The sequence below is a fragment of the Ascaphus truei genome, chromosome 7, assembly GCF_040206685.1.
Source record: "Ascaphus truei isolate aAscTru1 chromosome 7, aAscTru1.hap1, whole genome shotgun sequence".
NCBI classification, from domain to species: domain Eukaryota; kingdom Metazoa; phylum Chordata; class Amphibia; order Anura; family Ascaphidae; genus Ascaphus; species Ascaphus truei.
Window position 1 is genome coordinate 64,216,517 of NC_134489.1, and position 11,873 is coordinate 64,228,389.

Genomic DNA, 11,873 nt, shown 5'->3' on the forward strand with positions numbered 1-11,873 from the left:
GACGGTAAAATAAAAAAAAATTAACTACTGGCCTGTAACCGGTTAATCACCTTAGTGGTTATTAACTGCTATGATAATTAAGGGGTTGGACCCCTCCCGCTACCCAATCCGGAGACCTAACCACCCTCCCTGGGACAACTACACCCATCCCCTCTCCCTCTACCCCAATCACCACACATACAAATGGGCAAAAGCACTAGTAGCCAAATGGAGCTAATCGCGCTTTTGCCTATTTATTTTAGAAAGATAAATCAACACACACTAAAATAAAATTGACATTACAGTACTGTACAATACATTACACGGCAGCCAATAAACCCATTGATTGTCACTGTGGTAAACTATGTCCACAATGGGTACAAGGATAACCAACATGGCAATGAATGGGCAACCTAAAAAAAAAAATCCAAAAAATTTAAAAGAAACAGCCAAAAAATGCATTGATTGATTGTCACTGTGATTATCTATACCCTCAAAGGGGCACAGATAAACCCATTGCCAATCCTAAAAAAAAAATACACAAATAAAATAAGAACTGAAGCAAGAAAAGGAGCCTAGTTTGGGCACTCGCCTGATTAAAGTTGATAAGTGTAATAGTATAAAAAAATATATTTTTAATAGTCAATAAAGAAAATAAAGTGTTTTAAAGCAACACAGATGCAGCTGTGATCCTAGTAAGAGTACTGCGGTGAGACTCTGGATCTAGTACACATACATGTGGTGACTAGACTTTCTGTCACCGTCAATAAAGTTGAGTACAGTATACTAGCGGGGGCATCTGTTCAGTATACTAATTAAATACAATCCAAGTGCTTCTTACCCTTGCCGGGATTAAGATTGATTCATCCTCCTCATCAAACTGCAGCACCAACAATTCTTGACCAACGAATCAATAATCCTCATCAGCATGATGTGCAGAAGTGCAGAATCCTCTGTTGCTTTCAGAGGAGGTAAGGTAATGTAGCTGCTTTTTATTTTAATTACATAGGATTGAAGCAGGGGGTTGCCGGAGCTGAAGTGCATTAATTTCGGCCCTAGTGACCCCCTACTTCCAGAGTTACAGGCCCCGGTATGGGGTGCCGGAATCATTTGCAAGTTTAATTCACCCGCGTCACGTGGCCGGGACACTTCAACCTGCAGGATATACCGGGACCTGTAACTCGGGAAGCAGGGGGTCCCCGGGGCTGAAATAAATGCGGTGCATCTCCCGGAGACCCCCTGTTTCAATCCTATGTTAAAATAAAATAAAAGCAGCTTGATCGCTTGCTAGAGGTGCGCAAAGAGAGGGACTGATTCTGTCTACTCTCACTGGGCATCTCTTCCAGACTGACTAAGGTCCATAGTAGGTGTGCTCCGCGAACGAGCGCGTGACGTCACGCGCGCCTGTACTTGAAGAGATCCGTGGCCTGCCGGGTTGCACGATGGGTGGCGGGGGCGTGCCCGTGACGTCACGTGAGCGTATCGCCCTCATTGGCTCAACCACGCACGTGACCTGCCCATCGCGTGGCAAATTCAAACAAGTTCGTCTCGGCATGCATCCGCCGCCTCGGCGATCCCGTGCTCGCGCGATCTTTGGACATGAATTTTGGCCTCCAGTTGTTTGCCTTTGGCGCGAGAGACGTCGGATAAACTATGGCCGCGGCCTAACACAGCGGGAGTCCCAGTCAGAAGCAGGGACCCACGCTGTGTTAATCCTGACTGGCAATTAGTCTGATCGCGGGGATTCCTGGCCGACTACGCGACAAACCTACTGGTTGCATCTGTACACACACACAGTGACTGCAGGAATATTCCCTGCTATATACACACACAGTGACTGTGGGGAATATTCCCTGCTATATACACACACAGTGACTGCAGGAATATTCCCTGCTATATACACACACAGTGACTGCAGGAATATTCCCTGCTATATACACACACAGTGACTGCAGGAATATTCCCTGCTATATACACACACAGTGACTGCAGGAATATTCCCTGCTATATACACACACAGTGACTGCAGGAATATTCCCTGCTATATACACACACAGTGACTGTGGGGAATATTCCCTGCTATATACACACACACTGACTGTGGGGAATATTCCCTGCTATATACACACAGAGTGACTGTGGGGAATATTCCCTGCTATATACACACACAGTGACTGCAGGAATATTCCCTGCTATATACACACACAGTGACTGTGGGGAATATTCCCTGCTATATACACACACACTGACTGTGGGGAATATTCCCTGCTATATACACACACAGTGACTGCAGGAATATTCCCTGCTATATACACACAGTGACTGTGGGGAATATTCCCTGCTATATACACACACAGTGACTGCAGGAATATTCCCTGCTATATACACACACAGTGACTGCAGGAATATTCCCTGCTATATACACACACAGTGACTGCAGGAATATTCCCTGCTATATACACACACAGTGACTGCAGGAATATTCCCTGCTATATACACACACAGTGACTGCAGGAATATTCCCTGCTATATACACACACAGTGACTGCAGGAATATTCCCTGCTATATACACACACAGTGACTGCAGGAATATTCCCTGCTATATACACACACAGTGACTGCAGGAATATTCCCTGCTATATACACACACAGGGACTGCAGGAATATTCCCTGCTATATACACACACAGTGACTGTGGGGAATATTCCCTGCTATATACACACACAGTGACTGCAGGAATATTCCCTGCTATATACACACACAGTGACTGTGGGGAATATTCCCTGCTATATACACACACAGTGACTGCAGGAATATTCCCTGCTATATACACACAGTGACTGTGGGGAATATTCCCTGCTATATACACACACAGTGACTGCAGGAATATTCCCTGCTATATACACACACAGTGACTGCAGGAATATTCCCTGCTATATACACACACAGTGACTGCAGGAATATTCCCTGCTATATACACACACAGTGACTGCAGGAATATTCCCTGCTATATACACACACAGTGACTGTGGGGAATATTCCCTGCTATATACACACACACTGACTGTGGGGAATATTCCCTGCTATATACACACACAGTGACTGTGGGGAATATTCCCTGCTATATACACACACAGTGACTGCAGGAATATTCCCTGCTATATACACACACAGTGACTGTGGGGAATATTCCCTGCTATATACACACACACTGACTGTGGGGAATATTCCCTGCTATATACACACACAGTGACTGCAGGAATATTCCCTGCTATATACACACACAGTGACTGCAGGAATATTCCCTGCTATATACACACACAGTGACTGCAGGAATATTCCCTGCTATATACACACACAGGGACTGCAGGAATATTCCCTGCTATATACACACACAGTGACTGTGGGGAATATTCCCTGCTATATACACACACAGTGACTGCAGGAATATTCCCTGCTATATACACACACAGTGACTGTGGGGAATATTCCCTGCTATATACACACACAGTGACTGCAGGAATATTCCCTGCTATATACACACACAGTGACTGCAGGAATATTCCCTGCTATATACACACACAGTGACTGCAGGAATATTCCCTGCTATATACACACACAGTGACTGCAGGAATATTCCCTGCTATATACACACACAGGGACTGCAGGAATATTCCCTGCTATATACACACACAGTGACTGTGGGGAATATTCCCTGCTATATACACACACAGTGACTGCAGGAATATTCCCTGCTATATACACACACAGTGACTGTGGGGAATATTCCCTGCTATATACACACACAGTGACTGCAGGAATATTCCCTGCTATATACACACAGTGACTGTGGGGAATATTCCCTGCTATATACACACACAGTGACTGCAGGAATATTCCCTGCTATATACACACACAGTGACTGTGGGGAATATTCCCTGCTATATATACACACAGTGACTGTGGGGAATATTCCCTGCTATATACACACACAGTGACTGCAGGAATATTCCCTGCTATATACACACAGTGACTGGGGAATATTCCCTGCTATATACACACACAGTGACTGCAGGAATATTCCCTGCTATATACACACACAGTGACTGTGGGGAATATTCCCTGCTATATACACACACAGTGACTGTGGGGAATATTCCCTGCTATATACACACACAGTGACTGCAGGAATATTCCCTGCTATATACACACACAGTGACTGTGGGGAATATTCCCTGCTATATACACACACAGTGACTGCAGGAATATTCCCTGCTATATACACACACAGTGACTGTGGGGAATATTCCCTGCTATATACACACAGTGACTGTGGGGAATATTCCCTGCTATATACACACACAGTGACTGTGGGGAATATTCATTGCTATATACACACACAATGACTGTGGGGGAATATTCCCTGCTATATACACACACAGTGACTGCAGGAATATTGTAAGCTTTCAAGAGCAGGGCCCTCATTACCTCTTTGGATCTGTTTGCATGTTTGTCCTTATTTGTATGTAACTCTGTTTATGTAATGATCAAATCTCTGTACCTCCATTGTACCGCACTGCAAAATATGTTGGCGCTTTAGAAATAAACGATAAGAATATTGAATTGGTACTTTTTGTTACCCGTTTGTTAACCAGTAAGGTAAAGATGTGTTCAGTGGTTCTGTTTTGGGAGAAAAACAATCTGACTTGTGTGTATACTTTTGCATCCAGTTAGGATTTGGAGTAATGTTTTGTTAGATGCTACAGAATAGTTACTGCTATTACTAATGACACTGACCCCTCTCCTAGTTCTTTAGGTCGGTGGTATCTGCATGTTGCTATATTGGTGTTGGCAGCCCACCTCACCTCGTCTCTGGAAAATGCCCAGACTGTAACATTTATAGTTTTGTTCGAGCAGTGTTTTTCAACGGGGGTTCCTAGGAAGCCTTGGCTTCCCCGAGGATCCCTAAAGGGTTCCCGGCAATACATCTGATCTCTGATGACCATTAAAGAGGGTTGGGGTTCCTCAGAACTTCACAATATAATTAGAGGGTTCCTCAATCACAAAAAGGTTTAAAAAAAAACACTGTATGAGAGCCTCTTTGACTTGCAGGCTGCTACAGTATGTTTCAGCATTAAGTTCAGCATCCTAGGTAGCCACATGTTTTCTGGATCTGAGGGCCAGCAGGCATTATTTACATTCCTGTATTGGTGTTGGCTTGTTTAGCATTGTTTGGTAATCGTTGATTGCAGTTTCCAGTGTGTGCAGTTTCTCTTGTGCACATGTTTGTTCTTGTGTTTTTATATTTGTTATATAGGTGCTGGAAATTTCCCGTAAAGATTTTCCCATTTTATATTGGCAAATCCGCTCTAGTTTTGGGTTTGATGCCCTTCCACGTGTTCTAGAAGGAAATATTCTTCGTTGCCTCTTCACTTAGACGGCTTTTTCTTTGTGTAGGCTGTCTTTGGGACAGTTAATGTTCTTTTGTATTCCTGCAGCGTGTGTTGGAAGCAGGCAATGTTTATCACTGGATTTAGTTGTCCGTGAGTTCCTTGCTGCTCTGTGCATAATTGCGTTTAGATCTTTCGCTGCTTGGTTTGTGTCACGTGGAGTTTGACCTTGTTGTGGTGCATGTCCAATAAAGTATTTCTTACGTTTCTGGGGATTGCAGGGCTCTTTCAGCGTTTGCCTTACTTTTCATGTGTACTTATGCAGATTGTGCATTAAGGATATTATAATCCTTGACTTTTACATGGTTTTGTTGCTTTTTTTTTCAACTGTAATTTACCATGTTATCATACATATCGTTTTTGTTGTTGCAAGCTATTAAAATGAGGTTCTCCATCTCTTTGCCCCCCTCCTTTTTTTTTTTGTTCTCTCCCATACCCCTCTGTCCCCTTCTTTCAACCGACCTCTGTCCCTCTCTCCCTCACACTCTTTCTCTTTCACACTCAGTGATCAGATGGGAAATAAAGGTGCATATATACATCTCAGCGGCTCCGACCTCAAACCCAAATTCCACCAGTTCGAAGCAGTGGTAAGTCCTGTGTGTCACCCTGTGCTGGCAGGCCCATTCTGTCACTGTTACCCTGCGGGGGGACGTGTCTGTGTCACCCTGTGCGGGGAGGGACAGACTGGCAGGCCCATTCTGTCACTGTTACCCTGCGGGGGGACGTGTCTGTGTCGCCCTGTGCGGGGAGGGACAGACTGGCAGGCCCATTCTGTCACTGTTACCCTGCGGGGGGACGTGTCTGTGTTGCCCTGTGTGTGTGTGAGTGGAGGGGGAGAAAAAGAATGGCTCGCCTTTAGGGAAAGGGGAGGCGGAGTGGTCACTTCTGTTTGTTATGCTGACTCGCTCTCTCTCCCGTTCCTTCCCACCCCCATCTCTCTCCCCCGCCCTTCTCTCTATCTCCCTCTCTCCTTCTCCCTCCCCCCCCCCTGCTCCCCTATTTTCTCTCTCACAGCCGCACCCCAATGTGAAGCCGATGCTGTACGCCAACTCCCTCCTGCAGATGGGGATGATGTGAGGAGGCGCCTGTCGCTGACGTTGGCTCTCCCGGGGGTGGTTAGGGCAGTATCTCTTGTGGGGGAGGGATGGGGTGTGTCGGATGACAGAGGAATGAGGGATATTTTTAATACCCTGGTGTGAGGGGGCAAATAGGGAGTGTGTGTGACGTGTACGCCTGATGCGCGAGTCGCGAGCGTGGCACATGTGGGTAGGTGTGTGTGAGATGCGGATGTGTGAGAGATTGTGTAACTGGGAGGGGGGGGGGGTTGTATCTGCTAGAAACGCACAATAATCATACACCCCATTCCCTCCTGTATACCCCTATGCGCCCCCATGTAAACCATGCGCTGTGTGTAATTAAAGAGCTTCTAATAAAGATTCTGATCACATGACCTGCTCTGTGTCACTGTCACCTGTGCGGGGGGAGGGAGTGTCGCATGTATTTATACGCACACTTGTGCACTCAAACGCTCGCTTACACGCATAAGAAAATCCACGCACGCAGACTTCTAGGTTACAGGGTTAGTGTGCGTGCTAAATCTGCCTGGTTACACAGGTCATGGTATCATAGCAAAAATAGGCGACACTCCAAAATCAGACTATATCATTTGTTTAGCTGTTTTTGCTTCTTTCACAAGAAAGATCGAAATAAATGATATATTCAGTGTTTGAGTGCCTGACTATTTCTGCTATTATTATAGCTTCAGACAACACAAAGAAGTGTGAGGAGATGTATGCTGGGTATGACCCGAAGCGACAGGATAAATAATGAATGGGTTAGAAACGAAACAAGTCAGTGACATCATCACACGGGTGAAGAAATTAAAATGGCAGTGGGCCGGACTTATCGCAAGAAGAAATTACCATCTTTGGACAAAGATGGTACTCGACTGGATTCCAAGGGAGATTAAAAGACTAAGACAACGACCAAAAGTAACATGGGAGCACGGAATCAGAAAATGTATCAGAGCAACGGGGAGAAGGGGCTGCAACGCAGTGGATGTGCAAGGGCTGAAGAGGATGTATACATACACACTGTATACATTAAATGTACATACACACATTACATACTACACGCACACTACATACACACCCCCAGCTGTGTCTGATGTCAGGTTGAGAGTTGGAAAAAAGGGAGGGGAGGTGGGAGGGGTGGCAGAGTGAGACGGCCTCTCCCAGAGATGTCGAGAGAGGAGACGGCTCCTCACTCATAAGCAGACCTGGGGAGGGGGCACGGAGAGGGGATGTGACGTTGGGAGACAGGCTGAGTGACTGTAAAACAGCGATAGTGTGATAGACTCGGAGTGACCGCCCATGTTATGACCGTGCCGTGTCTGCAACTGCTGCTTCTAATGCTTCATGCACAGGTGAGGATGTGACAACTGCCACTTTGTCACTTGGTATGTGCCTCTGTGATCGTGTGTGGCCCTGGATGTTTCACTCTGCCTCCTGTAGCTCTCGCTGTGTCACTTTGTGTGTCACTGTATGGGATTGTGTGTTAATTCATTGTCGCATTGTGTGACACTCGCATTGTATCATTTTGTCACTGTGTTCCACATTGTGTCAGTGTGTCACTGTGTGCTAAAGTTGTTGGTTTTGGAGCCGGATGTCAGCTGTTTACACCGGGAAAATGTAATCACATGTGTGACAGGTGCACCTGTGTCACTGTAACACCTCCCCCCCCCCCCCCTTCCCCTCCAGGCTGCCTCCCCCCCACTTCCCCTCCAGGCTGCCTCCCCCACTGGCTCCTTTCTGCTCCGACGCCTCTCTCTGCACAATGAGGGAGGTATCCTGTCTGATGGGCACTGCTGCGGCGCACACCCTCTCCATGCACACACCCTCTCCATGCACACACCCTTGCCAGACCTTCCTGCGTGCTTGTCTCCAGCAGTATCAGCGCAGAGTTGCCCCCGGGAATTCCCTGCAGCCTGGGTTCTGGGGCAACATCTATCTTGGGGGTAACTCGGTGACCCTGCGGGGAGAGGAGAAGGGGTACAATCCGTATACCTTTCCAGTATGCCTGGTTGGTGAGATACGTCTCTAAACATAGTGCATGTTCCAGTTTCTTCCTTCTGTTACTCACCCTCTCATTCACTCTTTTGCCTCCCTCACGCATCCCCCCTCCTCCCTCTCACTCTCCCCCCCCTCCTCCCTCACTCTTCTCCCACTCCTCCCTCACTCTTCCCCACCTCCTCCTCCCCCACTTTTCCCCACCTCCTCCTCCCCCACTCTTCCCCATCCCCTCCTCCCCCACTCTTCCCCATCCCCCTCCTCCCCCACTCTTCCCCACCCCCTCCTCCCTCACTCTTCCCCCCCACTCCCTCACTCTTTCCCCCCCACTCCTCCCTCACTCTTCCCCCCCCACTCCTCCCTCACTCTTCCCCCAAACTCTTCACCCCCCCACTCCTCCCTCACTCTTCCCTCACTCTTCCCCCCCACTCCTCCCTCACTCTTCCCCCCCACTCCTCCCTCACTCTTCCCCCCACTCCTCCCTCACTGCTTTCCCCCCCACTCCTCCCTCACTCTTTCCCCCCCACGCCTCCCTCACTCTTCCCCCTCCCTCACTCTTCCACCCTCCTCACTCTTCCCCTCCCTCACTCGTCCCCCTCCCTCACTCTTCGCCCCCCCTCCTCACTCGTCCCCCCCTCACTCTTCCCCCCCTCCCTCACTCTTCCCCCCCTCTCTCTTCTTCCCCCCCTCCCTCACTCTTCCCCCTCACTCTCCCCACCTCCACTCTCACTCTCCCCCCCCTCTCTCCTCCCCCCCCCTCACTCTCCCCCCCCTCACTCTCCCCCCCCCTCACTCCCCCCCTCACTCTTCCCCCCCTCACTCTTCCCCCCCCTCCCTCACTCTTCCCCCCCTCCCACACTCTTCCCCCCTCACTCTTCCCCCCCTCTCTCTTCTTCCCCCCCTCCCTCACTCTTCCCCCTCCCTCACTCTTCCCCCTCCCTCACTCTTCCCCCTCCCTCACTCTTCCCCCTCCCTCACTCTCCCCCCCCCCTCACTCTTCCCCCCTCCTCACTCTTCCCCCCCCTCCCTCACTCTTTCCCCCCATCACTCTCCCCCCCCCCCTCACTCTTCCCCCCTCCTCACTCTTCCCCCCCCCCTCACTCTCCCCCCCCTCACTCTCCCCCCCCTCACTCTCCCCCCTCACTCCCCCCTCACTCTTCCCCCCTCACTCTTCCCCCCCCTCCCTCACTCTTCCCCCCTCCCTCACTCTTCCCCCCTCCCACACTCTTCCCCCCTCACTCTTCCCCCCTCTCTCTTCTTCCCCCCCTCCCTCACTCTTCCCCCTCCCTCCACTCTTCCCCCCTCCCTCACTCTCCCCCCCTCACTCTTCCCCCCTCCTCACTCTTCCCCCCCTCCCTCACTCTTTCCCCCCCCCTCCCTCACTCTTCCCCCTCTTCCCCTCCCTCACTCTCCCCCCCCTCCCTCACTCTTCCCCCCCTCCCTCACTCTTCCCCCTCCCTCACTCTTCCCCCCCACCTCCCTCACTCTTCCCCCCCTCCCTCACTCTTCCCCCCTCCCTCACTCTTCCCCCTCCCTCACTCTTCCCCCTCCCTCACTCTTCCCCCCTCCTCACTCTTCCCCCCTCCCTCACTCTTCCCCCCCCTCCCTCACTCTTCCCCCCCTCCCTCACTCTTCCCCCCCTCCCTCACTCTTCCCCCCCCCTCCCTCACTCTTCCCCCCCCCCCTCCTCACTCTTCCCCCCCTCCCTCACTCTTCCCCCCCTCCCTCACTCTTCCCCCCCTCACTCTTCCCCCCCTCCCTCACTCTTCCCCCCCTCCCTCCCTCACTCCTTCCCCCCCCATCCCTCACTCTTCCCCCCCCATCCCTCACTCTTCCCCCCCTCCCTCACTCTTCCCCCCCCTCCCTCACTCTTCCCCCCCTCCCTCACTCTTCCCCCCTCCTCACTCTCCCCCTCCCTCACTCTTCCCCCTCCCTCACTCTTCCCCCCCTCCCTCACTCTTCCCCCCCCTCCCTCACTCTTCCCCCCCCCCTCCCTCACTCTTCCCCCCCCTCCCTCACTCTTCCCCCCCTCCTCACTCTTCCCCCCCCTCCCTCACTCTTCCCCCCTCCTCACTCTTCCCCCCCCTACCTCACTCTTCCCCCCCTACCTCACTCTTTCCCCCCCCCCTCCCTCACTCTTCCCCCCCCCTCCCTCACTCTTCCCCCCCCCCTCCCTCACTCTTCCCCCCCCTCCCTCACTCTTCCCCCCCCCTCCCTCACTCTTCCCCCTCCTCACTCTTCACCCTCCCTCACTCTTCCCCCCTTCCTCACTCTTCACCCTCCCTCACTCTTCCCCCTCCCTCACTCTTCCCCCCCCTCCCTCACTCCTTCCCCCCCCTCCCTCACTCTTCCCCCCCCTCCCTCACTCTTCCCCCCCCTCCCTCACTCTTCCCCCCCTCCCTCACTCTTCCCCCCCTCCTCACTCTTCCCCCCCCTCCCTCACTCTTCCCCCCCCCTCCCTCACTCTTCCCCCCCCTCCCTCACTCTTCCCCCCCCCCCCTCCCTCACTCTTCCCCCCCCTCCCTCACTCTTCCCCCCCTCCCTCACTCTTCCCCCCCCCTCCCTCACTTTTCCCCCCTTCCTCACTCTTCCCCCTCCCTCACTCTTCCCCCTCCCTCACTCTTCCCCCCCCCTCCCTCACTCTTCCCCCCCCCTCCCTCACTCTTCCCCCCTTCCTCACTCTTCACCCTCCCTCACTCTTCCCCCTCCCTCACTCTTCCCCCCCTCCCTCACTCTTCCCCCCCTCCCTCACTCTTCCCCCCCCCCTCCCCTCACTCTTCCCCCCCTTCCTCACTCTTCCCCCTCCCTCACTCTTCCCCCCCTCCCTCACTCTTCCCCCCCTCCCTCACTCTTCCCCCCCCTCCCTCACTCTTCCCCCCCCCCTCCCTCACTCTTCCCCCCCCTCCCTCACTCTTCCCCCCCCCTCCTCACTCTTCCCCCCCCTACCTCACTCTTCCCCCCCCCTCCCTCACTCTTCCCCCCCCCTCCCTCACTCTTCCCCCCCCTCCCTCACTCTTCCCCCTTCCTCACCTTCCCCTCCCTCACTCTTCCCCCTCCCTCACTCTTCCCCCCCTCCCTCACTCTTCCCCCCCCTCCCTCACTCTTCCCCCCCTCCCTCACTCTTCCCCCCCCTCCCTCACTCTTCCCCCCCCCTCCCTCACTCTTCCCCCCCCCTCCCTCACTCTTCCCCCCCCCTCCCTCACTCTTCCCCCCCCCCCCTCCCTCACTCTTTCCCCCCCTCCCTCCTCTTCCCCCCCTCCTCACTCTTCCCCCCCCCCCTCACTTTCCCCCTTCCTCACTCTTCCCCCTCCCTCACTCTTCCCCCCTCCCTCACTCTTCCCCCTCCCCCTCACTCTTCCCCCCCCCTCACTCTTC

General features: G+C 52.3%; 2 protein-coding genes across 13 annotated transcripts in view; both read left to right on the plus strand.

The window, feature by feature from the left end:
* Positions 1-6,880, plus strand: part of PPP5C (protein phosphatase 5 catalytic subunit) — a 26,110-nt gene extending 19,230 nt beyond the window's left edge. Inside the window, exons 12-13 of the mRNA XM_075608822.1 lie at positions 5,936-6,017; positions 6,445-6,880. Of these exons, the coding sequence (XP_075464937.1) occupies positions 5,936-6,017; positions 6,445-6,507 (145 nt within the window). The 3' untranslated portion in view covers positions 6,508-6,880. The remainder of the gene's footprint in view (positions 1-5,935; positions 6,018-6,444) is intronic.
* A 721-nt stretch (positions 6,881-7,601) lies between these two features.
* Positions 7,602-11,873, plus strand: part of LOC142499455 (uncharacterized) — an 18,663-nt gene continuing 14,391 nt past the window's right edge. For 8 of the 12 annotated variants that reach the window (XM_075608823.1, XM_075608830.1, XM_075608833.1 and 5 more), the window contains exon 1: positions 8,237-8,515. The gene's annotated coding sequence lies outside the window, so the exon portion shown is untranslated. Of the gene's footprint in view, positions 7,856-8,236; positions 8,516-11,873 lie in introns of those variants that run through there. The other 4 variants (XM_075608826.1, XM_075608827.1, XR_012802680.1 and 1 more) reach the window with 4 other exon arrangements.